Here is a 26,525-nt window from a genome sequence, read left to right as displayed (position 1 = left end):
GAAAGACAGAAAGTATCATTCACAGTTCAATGGATAATCCATAATTTACATGTCGATGCAGACCTTATTAGCAATATATAGATACCCATTGAGCCATGGATTGGATTATCCTCTTTTTCTCGCTAACCAGATAACCCACTGGCTGATCAGTCAGTGGAATAAATAACAATTATTTAAACTAGCTAGAGATAAAAGGAGTATTAAACCAAGGCTGAAAAGATCAGTATAGCAACCAGTTATCTCTGGAGTTTGTTTTTTTGGGATATTAGATATCTGCATACATTGCAGAAATTACAGTAAACTCGCACAGATCAACTGATTTCTAGCTTCTTGCCTCACATGACCTCAAGAAAGACATAAATCTTCAGGACATCCAAATGTGTCCTAAGAATCCAATTTCCAGTCTTAATCCTGTGCCAGGAAACCTAAGGATTGAATAGCAAAGGAAGCCAAATGTATAATTTCCCTCCCTCTTAGAGAGAGGTGTTGGAAAGAAAGGACTTATATTGGTTACTCTTCCAAAACTGAATATTTATCAAGGAACAATCACTTTGTATTTAGCAAGATTTAATATTTGATGCTTTGAAAAGGTGATTAACTTCCTTGCCAAATAATTAATATGGGTCTAGGTGGCAGGTGTTGCCTGTCAATTACCTGTCAAACTGCTTTCTTGTTGATGTTATTTCTCTGTGCACTTTGTTAATTTTTAAAATATTCAGTGATACTTAATGCAAATTAATGTTAATCATATTTTGCGTGCGCACGCACACATAGAGAGTTATACAGTCACAGTGGCTAAAATAAGACATTTTACATCCACATCTCATTTTAACGACTGCACGCCATTCCAAGAACCAGATTGTTAGGTAAAATGATCCTAAGGAAACATGTGACAGAGAGAGAGATTGAAAGGTCAATAGTTTACTGCCTTTTCATGCAGATGAAATTCTCTTGGAGCTATGTCAACAGTTTTACTTTTACTCCAGTGTGCCTTGCAAAGCACATGAAATTTGGTGATAAATGTGTTCATTCGTTGATTTCTTAAATCACCACTTATTACAGTCATATTTGAAAATGGTTGCTAAGGAAGAGGCTAAACAAGGAGTGAATGTAAAACCTTTTCAGGATCTGCTAAAGAGGAGAATTTTATGGCATGCTGTCAGTCAGAAACTGGAAGTAATAATTATTCTGGATTGATTAAAGTGACTACAAAAGCATTTTCTTACTGAAGGACAAAGGCTAAAGCCGAGTTTTTATAGAACCTATTCTGCTTCCAGTTTCTAGGAAATTTTCAGATGTTCATATTTGGAAATAATCTGTTTCTGCTTGCAATATAATTTGCATGTACATTGTATGGGAAAGCTATGATGCCATCTCTGATCACTCCTCATGCAACATGTACCACTGCATACCAAGGCTGGAAAGCTGACCAAACTTCTGCCCCAGGCCTCTCATCTTGAGTTCACACAGCAAAGTAATTTGTGCATTCCCAATCAAGCAAATACTTAGCTACAATAATAAAATATGAATTTCACCCAGGCTATGAACGTAGTCCACAGTTGGAAATTTGGGAACAACACATAAAGCATCAGCTAATCCCAGAGCTATCAACTGAACATCAAGAGGGTTGTAGTTTCAATTCCTTTTGTAAAAGTACAGGGGCCTGTTCTACATCCTTAGAAGGCACTGTAAAAAAAAAAAACTGGACAACTAATTAAAAGAAATGTCTTAGTGGCAAGGCCTCGTTTGACATTAGATGTGAAATACAGTGGGTGATTTTTGTCTTGTTATAATGGTGGCCTGGTTCTTGCATTTAACATTTGAGGTAGGAAGAGTCCAGAGTCAATTTGGAGTCATGCAGCTTCAAAGCCACATTAAGATATTGATCTCTGGTTTATGGTTACCACAAAGTGATAGTACAGGTGACTGCAGGTTTCAACTCTGAAAAACATTAAAACAAAAATGTGGGTTTTTTTCTCAGTTTTTACAACTACCAACAGGCATGTTGTATCAATTCAAGCACAGGCCAATATACAACCCAACTCTCCCCAATTTTGTTTAAAAAAGACCCTAATTTGTAACTTTTATTGGTGAAGAAACTAGAGAGTAATAGTTCATTACGTCATCCCAAACGAAAGTGACAGAAGGCTCAGAAGAAAAATACAAACCAAGATATCCATTTTAGACTCACCTGGAACCTGAAAAATAACGTGTAAGACCAATCTCCTCAGCAGGAACCAAGACCTTGGAAATAATAAAGCAGATCCCTGATAGACCATGATCCAAAAAGAAAGAAACCAAGTCTTCCAAACGCACCTTTGCTTTTTGATGACGCGATCTTCGGGAAAGAGTTTCAACCCTTCGACAAACAAGGCGCCTTGAGAGCCAGGCAGACTCCTCGATTGACCTCTGCCATCCTGGGTCGGTCGAGCAACCAGAGATACCGCAATCTATCCTCTCCAAGCTCCAGTCTCCTCCTCCTCCTCCGCCTCCGCTGTTGCCGCCGCCAGCAGTCACGGCGGCGAGAGTTAAAAAGCTATTTCACCCGGCGGCCCCGCTGGAAAGAGAAGCGGGAGAAGTGAAAGGAAGGTGCCCCGGGGATTCCCCGCCAGGGAGGGAGCCGTCAGCCCCGCGCTTCTCCCCTTGCCCGGGCTGAACAGGTAAGAGACAGTCAATCGGCCGGAGTCACTTCGGCGAGATTTTTTTTTTGGGGGGGGGGGGCGGAATTTTAAAAGCTAAGATCCATCTCACCCCGGGTCTTTTCCTGCCTTTTTCGCTTCCCCGCCAGTGGAGCCATCGGCGTGTAATCAACTGGGGGGGAGGGGCGGGGAGGGATCGGGCAACACGTGTCTGGGACAGCAGCTTTTTCTTTCTTCTCAAAGGGCTGGCAGCGGGGTTTGGGCTTTTTCAGTGTTTTTACGAGAAAGCAGCTTCTCCGGCTCTGTTGCCTGGAACATCAGCCTGGAATCTAATCAGTCTCTGCAATTAGGACGTTGGCCGACTGTCTAAGACGGAGATGGGAATTCCCAAGATCGAGTTAGATTGTGATTAAATCAACCTCACCCACCCACCCCGACCGTGTTTTCTGGAGAGAAGGACTCCCACTTTGTAGCTAAAACAGAGGCCTGTTTTCCTCATGGTCCCGCGGTGGGCTCTGAAAACTAAGGCACAAAGATCCAGTCTAAACAGGGGTGATGATTGACCTTTTATTTTAGGGACGCCGAAGGCAATACAGATCTCTATAACAACAGGAAACTAGCGCGCTGTTTCTGCTTGAGTTGCGAAATGCTGTCATGGGGAGAGTAGCTGAGAGATCTGTGCACTTGATAGGGCTTTCACCCATGAACTGATTAAGTTATCAAATTGTACCTTGTTGCCAGGTGTTTCAAACTACCTTCCTGGAGTCCTAGAGAGAGTCCCTGGAGAACTTTCTGGAGCTCCATGAAAAATTGCGACGGGAGTGGGGTGGGGATTCATTTGAATGCAGTCAATATTTTCTGGCTAAAACTTTGCTTCTGGATCAGGGGTTATGGGAATTCTTTTTAGTTTCAGGAATTTTTTTCCTTAACCATTTTGAGGCCTGAAAAAGTTTGAAAACCCCTGCCTTATAGAATTATGACCTAGGGCAGACTGTACTGGCCATTTTTATTTATTTATTGTTAAGTTTCTAGAAATTGATGTAGAGCTATATAGTTAGATCTGACTGTACATTTATAGAATAGAATAGAATTCTTTATTGGCCAAGTGTGACTGGACACAAGGAATTTGTCTTTGGTGCGTATGCTCTCTTGATTTGGGGAATTAGAGGGGAACCCTTTCATTTTTACTCTTTTTCTAAACTGTTGTCTTTCCAGTGTTTCAGTTCCATCTTGTTGCATTTCTTCTATTCCACTACATTTGTTTGATGGCTGTCGCTATGTTCAGATACTAAGTGCTTCCAAATGAAAACTTGTGAAATCGCTGGCAAATTATTGCACAATTTTATGCACTCAAGAAATTCTCTGGAAATCCTCATTTGCTTTTCCAGCATATTTTTGTCTTCTTTTTTTAAACTGTGGGAACACCTTTTTAAAGGATGGTGATATAGCCTTCAGAAAGTTAACTCTTTTTGTGCTATTATACTGACTTTTTAAAAGAAGCTTTTTAAAATGTCAGACAAAGAAAGTAGTCACTGTTCTGTGCATATTTCCCTTTGTAGGTATCATCACTTTTTTCTCTTGGTTATCAGCAATGTTTTGCATTAAAATACTACAATATTTTCTTAAAAATTAAAGAAACAATTAAACATCTGTTAAATGAGTAAGTTATAGCATTATACTTGTATGCATCTATAACAGTGTTTTTCAACCTTTTTGTGCAAAGGCACACTTTTTTCATGAAAAAAATCACGAGGCACACCACCATTAGAAAATGTTAAAAAAATTAAATTCTGTGCCTATATTCAATATAGGCGGGTGTTTTTCCCACGGCACACCTTACACTATGTCACGGCACACTAGTGTGCCGCGGCACAGTGGTTGAAAAACACTGATCTATAACACTCTACAAATGTGAAAAAAACCCTTCTCATTTTGTTTTACTATAATAGAGTTAATGAATATGACAAAAAGTTTAAACATTAATATTATAAAAGTGTGTACTTGCAAAAAATTCATTTGTGTTTTATATACTACTGTGTTTTCCAAAAAATAAGACAGTGCCTTATTTTCTTTTGACACCCAAAATAAGCGCTTGGCCTTATTTTTGGGGAGTTCTTATTATTTTTGAGGTGCAGGAGGCAACAAGCATGGTCACCTCATGGCTGCTGCTGTGTTGCAATATTTTCAGGGAGGGCTTATTTTAGTTCATGCACTCAAAAGCCTGATTGGACTTATTATCCAGGGAGGTCCTATTTTCAGGGAAACAGGCAAAAGTGGGTTGCTGCTGGTTTGGCCTGAATTGGCCAAACTGGTAGTAGCAGTGGCAGGAGGCTCCGCCCACACACCTGGACACTTCTGTACCTGCATAGAAGCATCGCGCACACGCACCCAGGAGCGCGCCCAAACTAGTAGTAAAAGAAATTAGTAATCCACCTCTGGAAACAGAGTAATTACAATATAATAAAAGAAGCCAGACTGGGTGTTAGCACTATTTTTTAAAATGTGCTTGTTTAAATAAAGTGATAATAGTTACTCCTATGACAAAGGGCACAGGCTGTGATAGGCTAGAAATAAATCAGTGCCTACAGTATGTCAAAGTGATACTCCTTTAAATAGTTGGATAAGGGTTGTGACATGGATAGGAGATAGTGAAATGCATATTCAGAAAATGCACTCTGTTTCTAACTAGTATGCAAGTCAGTTACAATTCTACTCAATTATTTAAGGGCATTTTTAAAATATATTACGCGTAAGAACTCTTTAGAAGCCCCGGGTGGTTTTTCCACTGTAGTATTTAGAAAACTTCACTTGAGTTATATAAAATTACTCAGGGTAAGAAAAATCCAACTGTAAATCAAGAAGAGAGGAATGTGCAGAGGGCGGTAGCCTTTTAAAAGAATTGCTGCAGAAGAAAGTAAGGCAGCTTCCTGGGATGACCCAAGAGATCTTACCAGCTGGCCTATAAAGCAGGTCCTCAGAGCACTAATTATGGTATGGTGGCCATAGCAGCTACCTGTGCAGGCAAACACACGGACACCTTCAGCATTACACACCACTTTGGGCCCAATGAATGAGTTACTGAGGTAATAAACCAGAGGGTGCTGCAGGTGGGAGTGGAGAGGCCTCACTTCTATATGTACTGGATTAGTAGTTGGAGCAGCTGTTTCACTGAAGGGCCACCCCTTGACAAGAGCATTCTGAAGCCCTGGGATCATAAACCTTTTATTACTTTATCCATTACATTAGCAGCCTGAAATGTTACCCTCAGCATGAAATGTGTGGGCGTGTAGTTGCAGGTGGGTTGAGTAAGAAGTGATAAGATGCAGGAAGTGTTATTTACAAGGCCATTCATAAAAGGCTTGCCACTGATAGTAAAAACTTGCTGGGGGCTAGTGAATGTATGTAAGGATGGTTTAAGAAACATCCTCGTTCAAGATGCCGGAGTCACAAGTAATGTTTTCCAGTTAATTTGGTGCTTTATTGCTCCACTTTCCTTGGGAAATTGGTCAAGAATGGACGCTTGAAGATCAATCACAGTACATTCTAGCATAGAGAAGGAAGTGTTCCTCAACTGATCCTTAATAAAGCCTTTCCTGATGTTGGATTAATGTCTGCTTAATCATTGATTCTGCTTAACTCAAAAGTGCCCAGAACAGGCAACCTTCTTGTGGCAAACTTCAAATATATTGAACAGCCATTGGTGGGTAGGCAATATGATAATTATACCACATCTATGTATAAGAATCATTTTGGGATGGGATGGGGGAAATGAACTCAATTCTTGCTGATTGCATCCATGCAATTTTGTGTAATCAATGAGGTTCGCCTTTTCTATTTTCTTCTGTCTTTTTTTTAAAAAAACTTCCTAGACTAGAAAACAGACTCAGACATATTAATCAAGGCCAACTCTGCTCAGCTTCTAAAATAGGTCTGTATAAAGAGTTAGTATACTTTGTGGATTTTTGGGGGGTCCAATCCAATCTGGGCTCTGAGAGCTGTATTAAAAAAAAGTTTGGAGACTGTGTGCATGACTAAAGGGCAGTATCTTGAGCTTGATTATACAGTGAATCAAGTGCTTATGCCAGTTACTCACTGCTTTTGTTAGTGGTTTATTTTGAACGTTGTCTGTGAGCAAGCGCCAGATTATGATCCAAAGGAAATAGTTTTTCTTTCCCATTAATAGACTATTTTACATGATTATATTTTATTACTTAATCAAAATATAAAATACAGAAATAAAAATAATGGAAAAATAAGGAAGTCAAAGGGGCAGAGGAAAAAGTGTACGTAGGTTAAGAAGAAGAAAAAAGCATTGACTGCTGACTCCTTTTGGCAGCCTTTAGAATAAGATAATAATGTACAACTTGTACTTTTATATGCAGCAATATACTCTGACAATTTCTATAGCAACAATCTTATCTAATCAGCAAAACCTAAAATCAAAGTTTCATTTTTTTCCACCTCAAGCACAAACTCCAAAAGAGGTTTCCAAGTAGAAACATCTGAGTATTTCTCAAATAAATTACTTAAATAAAAATGACATATACTAATCTTCCTGCTAATGTATTGTAAAATGGTAGATAACTAATTCTGGATGTGTATTCTTGCATGCTTTAGGATAATTCTAAAATAAACAATAATTTACTATCAATGTATTGACTACAGTACTTAAACCCTATTGCCATTAGATCCATTCCTATAATAATGAGATTGTCCTGTGATTCCTCCGTTCTTTTTAGAATTCTAGATTGTAATTACAAAGGTTACCTAAGAAACCAGTTGCACTAATACCTTTCATGAAGAACTCATAACACATGTTCTCCAATCAGTTTACTCAATGAATCTGGAGTGGAAAATGATTTGCTGGGCATGTACAGATTCAAAAAAGTTGCTTTTGATCCTCATGTGGAAACTTGGATCCTGCAGCTACATATTCTTTGTTCAGCATTAATCTGAACAAAGGTTATGCAGCAACATGGAACATATATTTCAAGGAACAAATTTGGTATGGAATTTTATACCAAAGTACAAAGGGAAGATATAAAGATCAGCACAGCCTTTACTAATGGCATTCTCTTCCAGATCCAGAAGGTCGGTTAAAAGAGACACATGTACTACTAGTGCTTTTGATAGGATTCATGGATTTGAAAACAGGCTGCTGCCTGCGGGCCCCCTTTTAGCCCTAGTTTCCTAACAGAAGAGGCATTGTGGATTCCTACTTCAATTGGCCTGGTGCAGAGGTAGTGAACCAGTAGTGGAAATTGCAACTGGGTTGCCGAACCGATAGGGATGCCTGGTTAGCCACGCCCCTGAACCAGTTCCCCAGTCACACATGCGTTTGCCGGCATGTTTGAGTCATTTAATAATGACTAAGTTTACAGGCAACTGTGCATGCGCAAGCAACATGCAGTGTGCATGAAAGCTAAGCGTGCAGCGTGAAGAAAACTGGCAGTAATGGTGGCAGCAACCTACCCCAGGCCTGGTGACAAATAGACTTGGGAATTGGAACAGAGTCACATCACCCCTGTTTAATTTCAAGCTAGGCTCCATCTATTACATTCCCTGTATGCAGCTTAATTATACAAGAATAGTTATTTAATTATTTAATTAATTATTCAATTCTTTCTAAGAAAGAATATTAAAGTTTGCTACCTGTTTTCCCCAAAACAAGACCTCCCCCGAAAATAAGCTCGTTATAAGCCCCATGCGCAGTTGGTCCCACCCATTTCCTGGGGGAACATGCCCCACGTGGACCTGCCAGCCCGCAAACCCTAGCTACCACACCACTGTTCCCTCTAAGGTGCGCGGCTGCGCGGCCGCGCATGTGAAAAGAAACCCCCGCGCAGCAGTTTCTAACTGCCGCGCAGAGATTTCTGAAAAGCAAACGTGGGGAAGTCCTTTGCAGGCGGCTACAACTGGCCGCCTGCAAAGGACCTCCCCAGACTTGTTTTGAAGAGCACAGCTCTTCAAAGGGGGATTCCTTCAAAGGGGGATTCCTTCCTGAGAGACCCCATCCAGAAAATGCGGGGAGCGGCAGCGGAGCCCCGGGGCTGCTTCTGCTGCATCCGCTGGACTGTGGGGCTGGGAAGGGGGCGGGAAGAGCCGCGGGGCTGGCGGTGGCCGGTGGTGGCAGGCTGGTTCGCCTCCTCCTCCTCCAACAGCACTGCCGGTCGGATTTCCGCCCAACGCTGCGGGGGCACCAGCGGGAGCTTTGGCGGCTTCACCTCAGCCGCAGCGCTGGGCAGCAAATGTGTTGGTGCTGTTGGAGGAGGAGGAGGAGGCGGCAGCAATAGCACCTGAGGACAGGACAAGAAGCAATGGAAACTTGTCAGAAGGAGACTCAAGCTGGAAATAAGGAGAAATCTGACAGTAAGAACAATTAAAATCAATGGAATCTTAATTCATTTGCTACAGGTTTTCAAAAGACTGGACAGCCATTTGTCTCAGATGATATAAAGACTCCTGCCTTGGACAAGGGGCTGGACTAGAAGACCTCCAGTATCCCTTCTGATTCTATGATTTTAAAAACCACAAGCTTTTTACAGCTCGCTTGCAACTTTACCAAATTTAATTCAGCCATTTCCTTTTGTTATTAAATGGGTATTGCTAGTTCAATGCACATGCGCTCCACTTTTAAGATGCTGAAAAAATCCCCATGACCTGCAACAAAATTCATTCTTCCACTCTTATCTTGCCCTAACTTCTGATAGGTTCCTGAAATATAGATCTATAAAATTTAGTGAAAATCTATTTTAATACAGACTCGTAAAACAGATTGGGACAAATGACATTAGTGCTCTGGGATAATAGCAGGTTTACTCTATTTGGATTTTCAGATAAAAGGTATCTTTTGTGCTAAGTTTTAACAATGTAGTTCTCTAATGTAACTATGAAACAGTCCAAATATACAATTCCCCTCAGGGAGGAATTCTGGGAGTTGAAGTCCACAAGTCTTAAAGCTGTCACATTTGAAGACCCCTGGGGTTTTTTCCCCTAAAGGGTTAGGGGTGCAAGGGTCTTGTAACAACAGCTTTAAGACTTGCGTGCTGCAAATGCCAGACTTTCTGAGCCAACATTTTGGTTGCTAAGCAGGAGCGTTGTTAAGTGATACTGATATTATATAACACTTTTAATTAAGCAGGTACCTTGAATAAACATAACTTTGAGTTTCAAATAATACTGATTTTGTTGTTGTCAGGTGACATCTGTGAAAAAAATTCAGGTGCTCAGGCATGAAAATATGCCGCTCAAACACTATACTTTTCTGCTCACACTGAAAAAAAATTATAGGGAACATTGTACCACACCCCTTCTCTTAGTGGCGGTGAGAGTCTGTCTGTCTCTCTCTCTCTCCCCCCCCCCTCTCATATTTTTAAGTAGCAACGTTTTTGGCAGAGACTGTGTAAAATACTTGATTCCTACCCTGAAAAGTAGGATTTTAAAAAGCCCTTAATTAAATAAATAACAAAATTAGGAAATGTCTATAAGAGAGCTATATAAGCTAATTTATCTTGTTTGACGGAGGAATTGGAGGAAGGAATGCTGACTGTAAAGTATTTCCTGGTGATTTTCTTGTTTAGGAAAAGGCACATGGTATTTTTCAAGCACACCAATACAATCCTGTTCCTGACAATATGTATATATGTTATTCTTGGCTATTGGTGGCTGGCTAAAATGATCACCCTACATATTTCTCCCTGCAGAATAAATATATCTTATTTATTCAAGCAGATTATTTCTTTGTCTCTATTGCACATAAAATAAACATATCGTGCCTTGATTTTGTGCTTGTAGCTTGACAAATTACACGTGCCCTTTATGAGATCTTAAGTTTCTCTTTAGATATGTTCACCAGTAACACCCAAAAACATTGGGAAGGGGGATTTTCTTATATCTTTTTAATAGATAAGACAATAGAAGATATCAATAATACTTTTGAACCATTACAGATATTTTATGGAGGGGATGTTAATTGATACATGTGTGAATATATTCTTAAAATGCATAATGCCATAGTGGAAGGGATTTGAAATTTAAGTCCTGCTACCTTGCTGGTTCTGAAAAACAAATAATTGAGATTTACAAACTACCTCTTCCTGAAACAAAACATTTACGATACTCAGTTGAGACAATGAAGTGGCATAATAGAAGGGATGTGAAATTTAAAGCCTGCTATCCAAACACCTAACATTACACCCAGAAACAGCAGAACTTGTGCAAGAACATTCACTGCAAGGCTACTTGTGAAAAACATTTGAGATTTACAAAATTTGCCTCTTGCTGACACAAAACATTCATGACACTCGGTTGAGACAATGAAATGGCATAATAGAAGGAATGTGAAATTTAAAGCCTGCTATCCAAACACCTAACATTACACACAAGAGAAGCAGAAATTGTGGAAGAGTGTTTGTTACAAGACTGGGTTGTGAAAAACAAATAACTGAGATTTACAAACTTTGCCTTTTCCTGACACAAAACATTTAGGATATTCAGTTGAGACAATGAGGAAATTCCATGGGCCAAAAGCAGGTGAAAGGTAAAATCAATGAGAACCTAGTACTAAATGTTGGTCATTTGCCACTGGAGGTGTGCCTAACCCATTACCTACTGGCGTTTACAATCTTGTGACATAAAGCACAGCATACAAAATAAAATGGGTTGGTGCTATTCCAAGAGATTGTGACAGGGAAGCTCTCTATTAAAACTGAAATGAATTACTTTCTGCCTGAACAGTAGTTCAGTAGCTCCACTGTTGTAGCCTTAGCATTGATCCAATTGTGGTTCATCTCCATTTGCCTGCTGTCTTCCAATTAGGTATTCTATGAAAAGACACCTTGCAAAGATGCGCCAAGAAGGAGAAGCATCCCCTAGAATCATCAAAGACCAGGATCGAGGATGGGCTTGGATGGTCTTAGTAGCTACAGTGCTGGTTCAAGGTCTAACACTGGGTTTTTCTTCTTGCATTGGAGTCTTCTTCAAGGACCTGCAGCGTGATTTCCACGCTACCAATAGTGAGACATCATGGTTCCCCTCCATCATGACAGCTGTCCTCCATGCAGGTGGTGAGTATTTTGTTTTTATTGATAAACTTTCTTCTTAAATGTCATCAAGGTCCCATGAAAAGATCACAAGATCAATTGCTAACTAGCAAATAATGTTCTACCAAAGAGATCTACCAAAGGTATGTTTTCTCTTCAAGCTTCGTTATATGGTTCTACTTCTAGATACAAAAATAAATCTTCCTTCCTAATCTCCAACAGTATCTTCCTCTTCCCCCCAAAACCACTTTTTATGTGACATCTACAATATCATGAACAATGGAAAGGATTTCCTGATAGATTGTGGGTTCCATATAGCTGGCTGACTGGCTATCTATGTAACTATATTTGCCTTGTCTTTATTATTTTTATAAATAACTCAAGGTGGTGAACATACTTAATACTCTTTCCTCCTCCTATATTCTCAACAACAATCCTGTGAAGTGGATTGGACTGAGAAATTGCCTGGCTCAAAATCATACAGCCAGCTTTCATGCCTAGGATGGGCTTAGAACTTGCAGATTCTTGGTGCCATAACCACGAATCCATACTGGTTCTTTTTAATTGCTTAATTTTAATTAAAATTGATTTTAATTACTATTTTATTTGCTGCCTTTTCAAGTAAGATCAGAAGGCTGACTAATTTTAATTGCTCAATTTTTTTAATTGCTGCTTTTTCAAGTAAGGTTAGCCCAGAAAGCTGAGAATGACGAGACCATATTGAGTTAATATGTACATATTTTATCATGTAATTGAGAGACAGTTTGAGATTAGAGATTAAGGCTTCAGAAATTAAATTGGGAACTCTACTTCCCACCTAAGATACAAAACCAGCTAGGTGACTTTGGGTCACTCACCTCACTCCATCTCAGCCCTAAAAAGAAGGCACTGGCTAAACATACACATACACTCTTTCTCAGTCATATCTCTTTCTCATGTACATACTTAAAGTTGTTTTAAACAAAATATTTCAAAGCTACTCTGCTCTGAGCCTGTGAGATGAGTACTAGATTTTCGGCCAATGGACACCACCCTTCACATGCCCTTGAGTTAAAGAGGAAAGTTAAAGAGCCAACTAAAACTATCTGAGCTTTTTTCCCCCCCTATCAGACAAATCTTTGCTACAGTCATTGACCAATTCAAAATAAGAAACAAACCAAGGGGGGGGGAACCTTGACACAAAAATCCATTGGCAAGATCCAGATAAAACTCAGAGATTGAATCACTAAACAAATTCTTAAAGATTCAGTTGACGCATTCAACCAGCCGCATCATAAAATTGGGCCACATTGAGGGCTCATCCATACTTCCATTTTGCTGAATTCTTCTCACATATTAGAGATGGGAGAAAAATCATATCAATTTAGTCTGTGTAGTTCCCATAGCCTGCCTTTAATGTGCACTAGGAACAGTGCTATGCTCTGCTATTGTGCCACCGCACATCTAGCGGGCCAGTTGAACGGAACCAAGCTTCTCTGCATTATTCCAGGGCTCTTCTAAGCATTTTAGATTGTGCTCTTGGGGACTTTTGTGTCAGGATAAAGGGGAAAACACTACTTGCATTTCTGAACATCTGAAATGAGTTCAGACTGCCTCAGCAGTTGACTAACAATGAGATGAAGGTAATGTTACAAAGAAAGTCCTCTGTGAATAGTTAGCATGATATTCTTGTGCTGTGGCAAGCAGGATATGTGGTTGAGTCTTAAGAGTAATATTTACCTAACAATAAGATACATCGTGTTTATTAGTGATAAACAGAGTTCTATGAGTGATATAAATACCTTAACAGAATGAGCAATATAATAAATGATAATACAGCAGGATATCCCCTGTACCACAAAGGCAGATCCCATCTTCCAAATTATGAAATTTATTCTCTAAGATTGCTGAGGAAAAAACATTAAGACAAATTGAGGGAAAGGCCCTACATTACCTCAAAGTGGGTTGATGTAAAACTTAACTGATAGGTTGGAAAATATTCATTTCCCTCACCATAGGACTATTGAGCAGACTATCAGTATTCCATAGACATCATTGTTCTATAGATCTACCTTTTATATTGCAAACACTGAAAAATTATGTAAAATAACCCCAGAAAAGAAAAGAAAAATATGTCAAATAAGTATGTTAATGTTTTAAAAATGAAGGGTTGCATTTTTATTGAGAGTGTACAGTTGGGGAAAAATGACCATTGTCTCAGGCAAGCAGAAAATTAGTGAGGACAGGATAGAGAAAAGAAAGAACAGGACTTTAGCTGCATCAGAATGGATTCCCTGCCCATCAGTGGGTTGGAACCCAGGGAGATGCAAATTTGCACCCCTCAGAAAAACAGTAGACTTGCTAGAATATAGATGGTTAATGGCAGTTCTTGCCAGTATTCTTGTTATTATTGTAGTGATTATTAGGGTTGATTGCACAGTCAGCCAGAGGTGTTTATGGCTGGTCACATAGTCACCCAAATATTTAGACTGGATTTGGCATTTTTATTCACCTATTGAGTTCTTCCCAAGAATCTGGGATAGGCAAATGTTCTTGTTTGATGATGTTAAAGATATCATCACAGATTATTATCTGTATGCCATCCAACTTTCAATGACTGTGGGTGGCTAACAGCCATCAAAGAAATTAATGTAAAATTAAGAAAAACATTGAAAAATAAAATGGTAGTGTTTATGAACGTTCTATTTTAGGATCTATGCCTATTAGGCTTTATTCCTATGCTTATAAATGTCTGAAAAGCTGGTTGGGCCCTGAACAGTTTAACAGTATATTTTGCACACCTGCAAGATTTCATTAGCTTCTTATTCCATTGGGTAACAGGAACACCTGGTTATTATCTCTTTTATAAGTGGGCCTGTGATAATAATATTGCGTCAGACCTTTGATCATGGGTGTTGTTATGCTGACTAAGAAAGGATTATGTTCTCTACAGAGTTGGGAAACTTAGTGAAATATTTCATTTGGTAATGATTTCTTTTGCCAATTAACCTATAATAGGCTTGCTCTTATATAATGCATGTATTATATCATTCTTAAACAATTGCTAGGACTTCTAATAGTATAATGAGAGTTGTTTCTATTGACATTGCTTAACTACCAAGAAGTACCACACAGTGTTCTTGATGAATTTTCCTCTTTAATTTATATACTCTTGATCTATAACTAATATCCAAACATTGATATTTGTGGCAGCTTAAATTACTGAATGGGGTGACTATGTACAGTAGTTCTTGACTTACAACGGTTCACTGAATGACCTTCAAAGCCATACTTGTCTACTAATTTAGCCACTTTATCAAAGAATGAAATAAGATTGGTTTGGCATTATCTGTTTATAACAAACTTATGTTGGCTACTAGTTATAACTTTATTTGTTTCTAGATATTCACAGATCTGTTTTTTTGTTATTTTTTCCAGTATCTTCCCAAGTATTGATGTTAGGCTTTATTGATGTTCACTCTGTAAACAACCTGAAAATAGGGGAAAGGAGCAGGGTATCACCTTGGGCTGAATTAAACAACCATACTACTGATTAAGTAATATGAGTAGTTAGGAAATTTGCCATCATGTTATACTCAAGGACACACAAGAAGCAGCGGGTTGAACGTGATTTGCCCCCAGTAAGGCCTACAGCTGAGTTGACAAGTGTATGAGAGTGACAGAATAGAAAGGACATGGAGAATGACAGAAACCTCTATACTGTATGACCATATCTCTAACTCCATCTCATGAAAAATATAATCTGGCCCAGTTTTCTTCAAGGCAAGTCTACCTGTAGCACTGTGAATGAGGAAGACATTTGAGATTTCATTTGCACATATTAAAAGTTGCAAACATTTGTTTAGGAGAGCTCATATATCTTTAAGAAGCACATATTCATGGAAGGAAACAATTCTTGTCCATTGCAAGAACTTTACAGGTACTGTAAAGGTACTGTATTACTGTCTCCAATCTGATCTAACAGGAAAACAAAAAGATTTGAATGTCTGAGGTCTTGGGCCTTTCATCTAAATTTTAAAGCTTAGAGTAGAGCTGGCTACCAGGGTGTCTGCCTCCCTGTAATAGGCAGTTATGCCCAACAAGATTTCTAAAGTAAAAATTGGTTGTCCTGAGAATGTGCCTGAGAAAATGCAGATTTAAAGCAGAGAGCAAGTCTGACGTTTCAGATGCACAAAATTCTATCCTTTCCACAGAGTAGTAATTCAAGTGCAGCCTTGGCTGATGAAACAGAGAGAATCCAAGATAGCTGCTTAGGGAAAACAAATCAAGCTCTACTATCATACCCTCTTGCACTAGCAGCTACTAAGATGTCAGGTGGCCTTAGCTGTCATGCCCTTATGATCTCCAGGTGGCACGGTAGTTCTTTTTCAGAGACACACCTTGTTCTTTTTGGGTACAAGTAAGTAAGTAAGTAAATCTTTATTACGGTCAAAAACCAACAATACATATTAGTTTTTACAATATGTTAAAAAGTACTGACATTAAGATATAATTAAAAAGTATTGACGTTAAAAGTGGAAAATAACATACATGTTCTCAGATTGTTCGGGTCACTCCCTGGTTTACCTGGATGCAATGCTGTTAAGTATAGAAGTAAATACAATGATCCAAAGATTGTTAGAGATATGTCCAGATAATTGATAGCAGGTGACAACTATACTTCTGTAGCCAATTTTTTTCTTATGGACATTGCAGCCGCACAGAACTTTGCCACTGCATACGTGGTAACTGGGTTAGTGTCCTGAAGGAGAAAGCCTAGATAAAAATTGTCTGCCCACCCTGGCAATCTCTCTAATAAGGGGAGAATATGTGCAGACCTACAAGCTCAGTATAGCTCGCAGTGTAATAGAACATGTGAATTATCTTCCACTTCTCCTTTACCACATATACAAACCCGTTCTGCAATAGGTGTTCTCTTATACCTGCCCTGGAGGAGTGCTGAAGGGAGAATGTTGAATCTGGCTCTGAAGAAAGCTATTCTTTGTTTTGAGAAGATCACGTCATTTAGATATCTTGCCGATTCCCACACACCCTGTTTGATTCTGTCCCTACTGTGGAGAGGCAACCTATTTAGTTCTTCTTGGAACTCCATGTCCTTCATTCTATTAATTACTATTTGCTTTGCTTGATCAAAGCCTAGGGACATTAAGAATAAGGGTGAGAGCCCAGCTTGTGATCAGTTGCCTGTTTCCAGGGGGAGGGGAAATTGTCAGTCAACACTAGTGGGGACAGTCCCTCTGGGAAGAAATGCATTTTAAGCCAATGAATGATCATCATCTTCCAGGCTCTTACCTGAATTTGAGGCATGCCTGCCTCAATTCTTAATTGGGCATTTGGAGTTCCATTGGGTGCAGCTAAGATGGCTCGCAGGAATTTGGTTTGTATGGTTTCTAGTAAGTCTTTCTTTAAAGGATTCCTGTTTGTGCCCCATATAGAATTTATGCCAATGTTTTGGCCTCAAAGAGTTACAAAAAGGATTCATTTCAGCCTATTACAAATTATGATGACATTTCACTTCCGATTCACCACTCCTACTTTCTGATAGTAATTCCTAAGACAATCATACACAGAAGGAAAGCTGGATATAATTAATGTACATTTCTGTGGGGGGAGGGGAGTATCCTTGGGATACTTATAAAAAATCTTTATATGCTGCTGCAGATATGTGCCTAGATAGTTCACAGCTTGGTTATATTAATAATAAGTTATTCATTAGAGAGCCAATTTGGAGTAGTGGTTAAGGCACCAACTGGGAGATGGTGATTTCTAGTCCTGCCTTAGGCATGAAAGCTGGTTGGATAATTCTAGGCCAGTCACACTCTCTCAGTCCTAAGAAAGAGACAATGGCAAAGCACTTTTGAAAAACCTTGGCAAGAAAAAATGTAGGGCTTATCCAGGCACTTTCTAAGAATTAGACAAAATTGAACAGAAGAAAAACAATTACTCAGTAATAAATATTAGTAGCAATAATTTATCTATAACAAATTACTGTTCATAAGTTTTTTCTTCCATCTCAGGATCATATCTCTCTTAATTTTACATTCTTGTTAAACACAATGTTTTTATTCAAATTATTTTCCTGCTTCATCTCAAGTGCTTTATGTCAATCATACCGATCTTGTTCCTTATTTGGCACAATAGATTCAGATTGATATTATATTCAGATCCCCTTTTATGCTCTCAGATTATTTCCTGCTTTTTTTAAAAAAATGGGACTCATCCAATTTGTCTTCTGAACTTTATCTGAAACTGGCATCCACACCATTCTTCTTTTCTCTCTACATGTAGCCATATTTTCAAGTTCAGATTCCCAAATACTCTTAACATCAGATAGGCTGAACATGGATTGAGAATAGATATGCCAATACTCTATATAAGGCACTTTTGTTTTTGTTTTTCAAACACAAGATTATTTTATTTTTCTTCAGAATTCTATCTTTATGTAATGCAGCTTTGACTAGGTCAGCAGCAGCAGAAACAACAAATGTGCAGGGAGGAGAATAGAACATAATGTGGAGGTGTTGAATGAGGCTAGGAAAGACCTATGTTTGTGCTTGTCCTTCATTATAGAAGCTCACTGAATAACCTGACTAGTCATGTTTCCTCAGCCCAACCAAACCCCGCCCCCAGGTTATAATTGTTGAGATAAACTGAAATGAGATTCCATAGAATATAAATCTAACAAATGCAACCATTTGACTATGCTGATCACTGTACTTTTTTGAAATTGAATCTGAAATTTCTGTTTTAATGTTCCCTTCTCAGGTCCTCTTTGTAGCATTTTGGTGGAGCGATTTGGCTGTAGGACAACAGTCATGGTGGGAGGCCTGCTCAGTGGAGTGGGCATGGTTGCCAGTGCTTTCTCCAACTCATTTAGTGAGCTTTACTTAACAGCCGGATTCATCACTGGTGAGTATAATAAAAGTACAATGGGATGGTTTGTATGGTTTCCTGTTTGGTTCCTATTCAGAGTTTATGTTCCTGAATCCAAGTTGCAAATGGTGATTGATACTCTATGTATTGTATATGTATTGTGATCTATGTATGTATGTATATGGATTGTGATGCTTATTCAGATTTTCAGTAGCCTCAGTAACATTAAAAAAGCTCATCTGTTGTCTGCAATGTGGTGATTACATTATCCATGGTTGCTCCTACTTCAAATTTAATCAAAGGAGTAGTATTTTTAGTAGACGGTGGGGTAAGATTCTTTCAGAAACTTCTGAGATCTAATAATCAGATACATTCTTATTGGAATTAATATTATTGTAGATTAAGAGTATTGTTCATATCCTACCTTTTTTCTAAGTGGTGCCCCCAAAATAATTTTTAATATTCTTTAAGATAGATGAATTCTGATCATCATAAACATACATACACAGAAATGAATAAAACAAATGTTTTCACTGCAGGTTCATATTTTTTTTCCTTTTTTAATTTAAAGGCCTGGGATCATCTTTTAGCTTCCAATCAAGTGTCACCGTACTTGGCTATTATTTTACACAACGGCGAGCATTAGCCAATGCCCTGGCCTCCACTGGAGTTTCCCTTGGCATGACACTGTGGCCACTAATTTCCCAACACCTGCTTGATGAGATGGGCTGGAGAAACTCATTTCTAATCTTTGGGGGAGTGTTGCTGAACTGCTGCGTGTGTGGGGCTATAATGAGGCCAGTCCCAGGTAAGATGACTACCCTGAAATCTTGTTCTGAACATTCAGCTGGAGGAATGCCCAATGGTAACAGTTCACATCATAAAGAACAATGTCAGTCAAGATTTACTGCATGTACCCAGACCCTGAAGAAGTACCTAGCTTTTGATATCTTCTGCAAGAACAAAGGCTACCAAATCTATACCCTTGGAGTTACCTGGATGGTGATGGGTTTTGCGCTGCCTCTCGTTTACTTGGTGCCCTATGCCATCTTGAATGGAGTGGAGGAACAGAAAGCAGCCCTCCTAATTTCCATTATCGGATTCATCAACATATTTATGCGCCCAATGGCAGGCCTTCTCTCAGGCCTTCGTGTCTTCACTGGCAGGAGGATCTACCTCTTTAGTGCAGCTGTGATGTTCGGCGGCCTGAGCAACCTCATCTGTGCTGTTTCAGCTGACTATAGTATTCTTGTCCTCTACTGCTTGGTCTATAGTGTTTCCATGAGTGTCATCGGTGCACTTCTCTTCCAAGTGTTAATGGACATAGTAGAAATGGACAGGTTCTCTAGTGCCTTGGGTCTTTTCACCATCTTGGAAAGTATCACCATTCTTATTGGACCCCCTCTTGCAGGTAAGAGGTATATAGGAATTGGCCCCATTGGTACTGTTGTCACAGATTTTGCACGTAATCAGAATTCGCTGTATTGTAGCACTTAAGAGGCCATTTATGCCATCAATCAGATGGCTAGCTAGCCTCTACGTGAACCCATCCAGTGATATTGCTTAGTTCCATGCTCCTTTTAGCATTTGCAGTACAATTCTCTGCAGAATGATTACTACAGCTTTAAATGGAAAGTATTAAGGTTTTAGAGATTTAAGATTACAGCAGTCAGCATAAAAAAGGGGGATTGTATAGGAGTGGCAACCCAGTAATTAGCAAACAACTTTCCTTAATAGAACATCTAGTCTTTAGCTTCTTTTGCTTTTAGCTCTGCTATCTATCTTCTTGTTCTTCATAGTCCTTGCCACGGCCAAATTCTAGTCCAGTAAATCTCTTATTCATCTTTCAGTTCTTGCTAAATAATCTAAATCCCAGTGATCCAAGTTTGGCATAAATGTGAGAAAAACAAGACTCAGACCGGCATGGCAGAAAAAAGTTAAATTCCCTCCTTGCTGTTTCTCTTCTCTCAGTTGCTTGCTTTTTTGAAAAATTAGGAAATATTTTAGCTAAAATGCAGGCATAAATAATAATATATAATATATATATATATACATTAAATAATATATTACATCAAGTCATGTATATATTAAATAATATATTACATCAAGTCAAACTTGATGTGTATGTATGTGTATATATATATATGCATGCACGCAAACACACATATATGTGTGTGTGTTTGTTATGTGGATCATGTGCATCCCTATATATTGCAGGGAGTCTCGGTTAGCCATGGCACTCTGCTGTATATCCATTGTTTTAATAAAAACAAGAGAATCATATGTATGGAAGTTACAAAATATTGCTTTAATTCTTAGAATTAACATAGCACATTCTGAATGTAAAAATAAATTTCTGATTACCATAGAACAAGTCGCCAAATATCAGTTGCAATGCAATAGCAATAGCACTTAAACTTATATACTGCTTCACAGTGCTTTTATAGCCCTCTCTAAGCAGTTTACAGAGTCAGCCTATTGCTCCCAACAATCTGGGTCCTCATTTTACCCACCTCGGAAAGATGGAAGGCTGAGTCAGCCTTGAGCCTGGTGAGATTCGAACTGCCAAACTGCTGGCAGCCGGCAGTCAGCAGAAGTAGAATTCTAACCACTGCCACCTCAGCTCTTCCTCCCTCCCTCCCTTCCATGCAATTGTATCCTTTGGCTCACCCCCCAAAATCTACTTTTTTGGGTGGGAAATTTATACTGATGAAATTTTAAGCATTTTTACTCACAAGCGAGTCCTGAGGAATTCAGTGAATCTTTCTTTTTGGTGAGCATGCTGATACTTACAAAATATGTTACAATACTTAGACAAAAATATCTATTAATTAAATAAGCAGAGATTAAAATTAAAGAACAAATGAAATACATTACCTGTACAGATTAACTCTTAAACACATTTGGTAGTTTGTTAGTTTAAAGGTCTTCTAATATGTTTAATTTTAAAATGAATAAATATTTTATATTATTTAAGGACTTTTGTACAAAATTTCACAAAATGGTAGAGATACATCGATCCATTATAATTAATCAGCTGGAGTCAAAGGGATTTTGATTCTCTTTAGAGAGTGTCTGTTAACCAGAAGGGGCAGGCATTTTTTATCAATTTTTCCTACTTGTATTATCTCCAACATACATCAGGAGTCTATCCAAACTCTCTGGAAAAGATTTTGATATTTCTTATAGTGTACTAGTGGATGCTGAGAAACACTTTTTCTGATATCCAGGCAATTTCAATATCAGAAAACGTTGGGAAAGCAGCATGTTAAATTCATATGCCGCAAACCATTTTTTTGTCATTTTTAAAATACAGCTGCCTGTACAATTAGCAAATGATGATACTGTATGCTTTCTATTAAAGTATACTGGAAATGATGGGAACCTGCAAGGAGCAAACAAACATCTGAAGGGATCTAGAAACTGCTTCAGATAAGAAGCAGCTCTGAGTTTCTCTTATAACAGATTGTGAGAAATGTATTGTTGTGGAATGTTGTTGAAGAATTATATTTACCACAGATAGTTAATAAGTTGCATTGATTAAATGGGAATTTCTTGTTTGTTTAAATGGGACACAGAATAATTGAACAACTCGGGATAAATGTAGGTGGCAACTGCAGCTTCATATACTATCTATTAATACTGACAGTATAAAAGTTAGAGATGGCAAAAAGAATATGAAATTAGGGGAAATCAAAGGTAATTAGAATCACAATGATTCTGCATCAACAGTTATATTGAGTTTCTTATCTTTATTGATGCTCTTCTGCCAAATGTAGGGAACCTTTTACTGACTTCATGGGTTGGGCTAGCTTTGGACCAGACTTCATAGACCATTTTAGGTATTGATCCATTGGTGGCTGAATATTTAAGATATCCTGATTCTGTATTTGATCGCCAAATGTAGTGTATATTTTTTTATAGTCATGTATCTTTTCCATTTCAGGTCTTCTTGTGGATGTTACAGGACACTTTAGTTGTGTCTTCTATGCTTCCAGTTTCTTCATGGTATCAGCTGCTCTGTTCATGGGTCTTAGCTTTTGCACATTGGAAGCCAAAAACAAATTGAAAGAAACTAATAAGCCACTCCCTGAAGATCCCTCCAAACAAAAATACACAGAAGTGCCAACTGAATTTGTGCCTACAAAAAACAGTCCTCCTGAAGTAATCTACATAACAAGCATATGAATGCAAAGGAGCTGAAAGAATATTGTATTATGCAAAAATGCAAAAGTTGGGGGAAGGGACATCACGCGAAGAGAAGTGCCTCTTTTTCATGCTCACTTCCTTCTTAATACAATGGTCTACTCAACTGGGTTTGGTTCAGATTTCTAGAGCAATTATCCATACAGGATGATACCAAGCACTAATGAGCACTTTAAACAAAATGTACAGGATGCAAGTCTTATGACAGCATCTGATATTACTTGAAGCATAACAAATTGTTATCAGGTTTTCTTACAGACTCTTAGTGAAAACAGGACATTCACCCTTTTGGTTATTAATTATCTTATCCTCTAAAACTAGCAAACTGAACATAATATTGCTTATACAGGACTTTTGGTTTTGGAGAAGTCTATTGGTAGCAGTTAAGCTTATAATGAAGTCAACTGGTGGACTTCTTTCCTAGTATGAGTGCAGAATTCTTATTTATTGATCTCTACTACTAGTTTTTTTAATGTTAAGCAGAATTCTTCATCCCTGTTTTATAATTTGAGGGCATTTTCTAGAGGAATGTATCATGCCACTTAAAGCAACCTGAGTCGAATTATATGCATTGCTGTAACCAAAGTGAATATTTTCTGCATTTCAAGGCCTTTTATGGAGACAATAAAGTTTCAATATTGAAACTGCAAGTTAAAGTGGACAGCTCCAAAGTGCCTATGCATTAACCAATAGTGTCTTAAATTTTTCTTCCTCTTCGAATATATGTTGCTGCAAAGAAAGTGTCATGACACTTTCCAGAGCTGTGATGGCGCAGTGGTTAGAATGCAGCATTGCAGGCTAATTCTGCTGACTACCAGCAGTTCGATTCTTACCGTGTCAAGGTTGACACAGCGTTCCATCCTGAGGTCAGTAGAATGAGGATTCTCATTGTTGGGAGCAATATGCTGATTCTGTAAACTGCTTAGAGAAGTCTGAAAAGCATTATAAAGTGGTATGTAAGTCTAAGTGCTAAGTCATGACCATACAGTAGGTGAACATCTTATTTTTGGGGGGAACCAATAGATCCTACCACTTTCAAAATGTCAGTACGGTACAGGAAGTCATTTTTGTTCTTGTCTTCACTGGGATAGAGGCTTCCATGGTCTCTGTAGAGCCAAATCTTTCCATACAAAAAGATACGTATAGGAGCAAAAAGATAATCTTGTAGATTTGAAGGAAATTAGATGTTAGAAATGCTGCTTCTCTTAGGGAATAGGTCGAAATAAAGACCATCTCTGTTCTGGATTGGAATTGTTCACAAAACTCTACAGTTAAGACGATGGTATTTCTCTTAAATCTGTTTCTTTTGTACTTTGAACATTATTTCCTTTGCCTATTTACAAAGACATTTATAAATACAGTGGTATTTATATTGGAACATGAGCATGTTTCAACCCAGGCTAGTTTACTTGCTTTTGACAGTTCAGATTTTAATTTCATATTCTACTCTTCCATTTCTAACCCCTTTGTAAACATTTGTCTTAGTTAAATCTTCTGAAGTCCATACTGGTTTTTAATGAAAGAAAATATTGGCTAGGAACTCAAGCACTTTAAAATATATAGACTCAAAAGAGCAGATGTTGAAATGAAGTAAGAAGGAAGTCACAGCCCTACTGATCAACCTAAAAGTTGACTTTAATATATATGAATTGAAATGACAGGAATGCAGGATTGGCCCAAAGCATATTGGTGTCCGGAAGCATTAAAATTAGCCCAAGATTACTTTGTGCTTTGAATAACTGGGGGTGGGGGTGGGGAAAAGGGGAAAAGGAATTTTCTAGAATTGGATGAGTGAAGCTGAACACGCAGATGGCATGTCCACAAACATGGTTTAGAAAAACCCAACTCTGAAAGTCAGACCTCCAAACTTTTAAAGCCTGAATGTGTTTTTCCCCCCAGCATGATACAATGAAAATAATCTTGTGTATGTGAATCTCTGTGAACATGGTGTATACAGATATACACCATATATAGATGTATAGAAAGAGGAGGAAAATCTGTCTGAATAGGATAAACAACATGTATTTTCAATCTTATACACACTTCAGTTATTAAAATCCAGCTACCAAGGTTAGACTGTGACAAATCATGAAGAATACTCTGACCTATCAATAACCTGTCTATAATACTAAGTGGAAATTTAAAAATTGGTAGCAGTGAGGGGTTGCTATCTTTATGCCCTACTTTTTAAGATGTCTTGGGGTCATCTGACTGGCTAGTGTAGTGGAAAGAGAAAATTACACTAGGTATACTTTAATCTAAATTCTTAGATTCCTTATATTATACAAATCTAAATACCCCAAAGTTCTAATGCAAGAATGTAATAACATTTATTCAATATAAAATACTCCTCACCCCCTGAATGGAACCTTTTTTCAAAAATTGTATGTTATTTGATAGGAAGGTCGGTTAGATGGTTTTGAAACAGAAAAATTATAGCTAGGTAGACTTCTGTCTTAAAGTAATTTGCAATGCCTTTGTTTCTGAATTGTGGTCAGTTTATTACTAGATAACTAAATTATGTACTGGAAATTTTATGGGAAGCCTTTCAAATATCTATGTAAGTCAAAAGCACTCAGTAACATTTTCAAACTTTGAAGCACTAAAGTGTATCAGTAGAGAAGCGTTTAAAAGAGAACAAACAGCCACTGTGCTTGTTTCAGGATTGAGACATCTTGTTATTATTTTTTCTAAAGACATCATTTGAAAAGGGTCCAAGTCTGCTTTTTCTATTCTTTTTGAATAAAGCCTCTCTACATAAAGATTTTTGAAGACTCTGTTTTAGTTTTGCATGTGATCACTAAGATATAGTGGTGATTGTCTATTTTTTTTTAATTTTCTACTGAAATTTCAAATGTAGGTTGATAATAATCATGTTCTAGGAAAGCACACGCCAGTAACTGGAATAAGTCCAAAACCCTTGTAAGACTTCTGTATTTCCTTACTTGTCAATCATATGTTATTTTCAAATACTCTGCTTTAATTTAATTCCTAAGCCAGAGAATACAACACAACTAGTTTTATTATACAAGGCAGAAATTTGGCAAAACTGAGGGAACAATCCCTCCAAGACACTATTTGTGTGCACCTTGATCTTTCATCACTATTTTATAATCCTAACTAGCAGATTGCTTTTAGAGAAAATACTTATTGACAGAACTAAAGTTAGTTTCAAATAGATTATGTGAGTCACTCTGTGCTGAGTAGTAGTGTGCCAAACCTACCCACCCTCCTGATCTCTTAAATTGCTGGTCTGCAGAGGAAGAGGATTGATATATAATCAATCTTTCTCTCTACTTTATTGCCAGACTAAGCCTGTCCTTATGAATGTTCCTTTGGCACAAAAGTTGGTTATTCTAAAAGTTCATATATAGTTATTCCATAGAAACCTGACACAATAAACATTCCGATGATTTAACTGTTCCTAACTCACCCAATACTTTTTATTCTGTAAACGACTTGCAAGCTATAGCAACAGTTTAAAATCATTAGAAGATAACACACATTTATGGCAGTCCTATAATGCTTCAATTTTCAAAAGGAAGTTCAGGAGAAAATTCCTAGTTATATATCTATTTTTCCATAGTCACAGTAAATATTTCAATGCTTTCCACAGTCAAATCTATGCTTCCCCCCCCCCCAAAAGGCAACTGGACTTTATTGTTTTTTTTCTCTGAAAATGTTTCACTTCTCATCAAAATATTTTTTTAAAAAAGAATTGTTTTCAAAGAAAAAAACCAAGAAAGTCCAGTTGCCTTTTAAAAAA

The 26,525-nt window shown here is 38.1% G+C and overlaps 1 protein-coding gene and 1 long non-coding RNA gene across 3 annotated transcripts; one reads left to right on the top strand and one right to left on the bottom strand.

The window, feature by feature from the left end:
• Positions 1 to 935: 935 nt before the first annotated feature.
• LOC148048165 (uncharacterized) lies at positions 936 to 2,804 on the bottom strand. 2 transcript variants are annotated; one of them, XR_015696006.1, is made up of 3 exons: positions 2,752 to 2,804; positions 2,192 to 2,557; positions 936 to 1,941 (listed from the first exon to the last, which is right to left on the bottom strand). It is a non-coding gene; the product is annotated as an uncharacterized LOC148048165 (long non-coding RNA). The 2 variants fall into 2 exon arrangements; XR_015696007.1 differs by having other exon boundaries at positions 2,317 to 2,557.
• On the top strand, positions 2,555 to 25,524 carry SLC16A5 (solute carrier family 16 member 5). Its single transcript, XM_014070543.2, has 5 exons — positions 2,555 to 2,660; positions 11,457 to 11,704; positions 18,446 to 18,589; positions 19,125 to 19,964; positions 22,500 to 25,524. Exons 2-5 carry the CDS (start codon positions 11,464 to 11,466, stop codon positions 22,739 to 22,741), a joined length of 1,467 nt encoding a protein of 488 aa, XP_013926018.2. The 5' UTR covers positions 2,555 to 2,660; positions 11,457 to 11,463; the 3' UTR covers positions 22,742 to 25,524.
• Positions 25,525 to 26,525: the final 1,001 nt, after the last annotated feature.

This window comes from Thamnophis sirtalis, unplaced genomic scaffold (assembly GCF_051295495.1).
Source record: "Thamnophis sirtalis isolate CommonGarterSnake01/CBP01778 unplaced genomic scaffold, rThaSir2_p1.2 scaffold_3, whole genome shotgun sequence".
Lineage (NCBI taxonomy): Eukaryota > Metazoa > Chordata > Lepidosauria > Squamata > Natricidae > Thamnophis > Thamnophis sirtalis.
The sequence above is the reverse complement of the archived record's forward strand: the minus strand, read 5'-3'. Positions and strand labels throughout refer to the sequence as shown.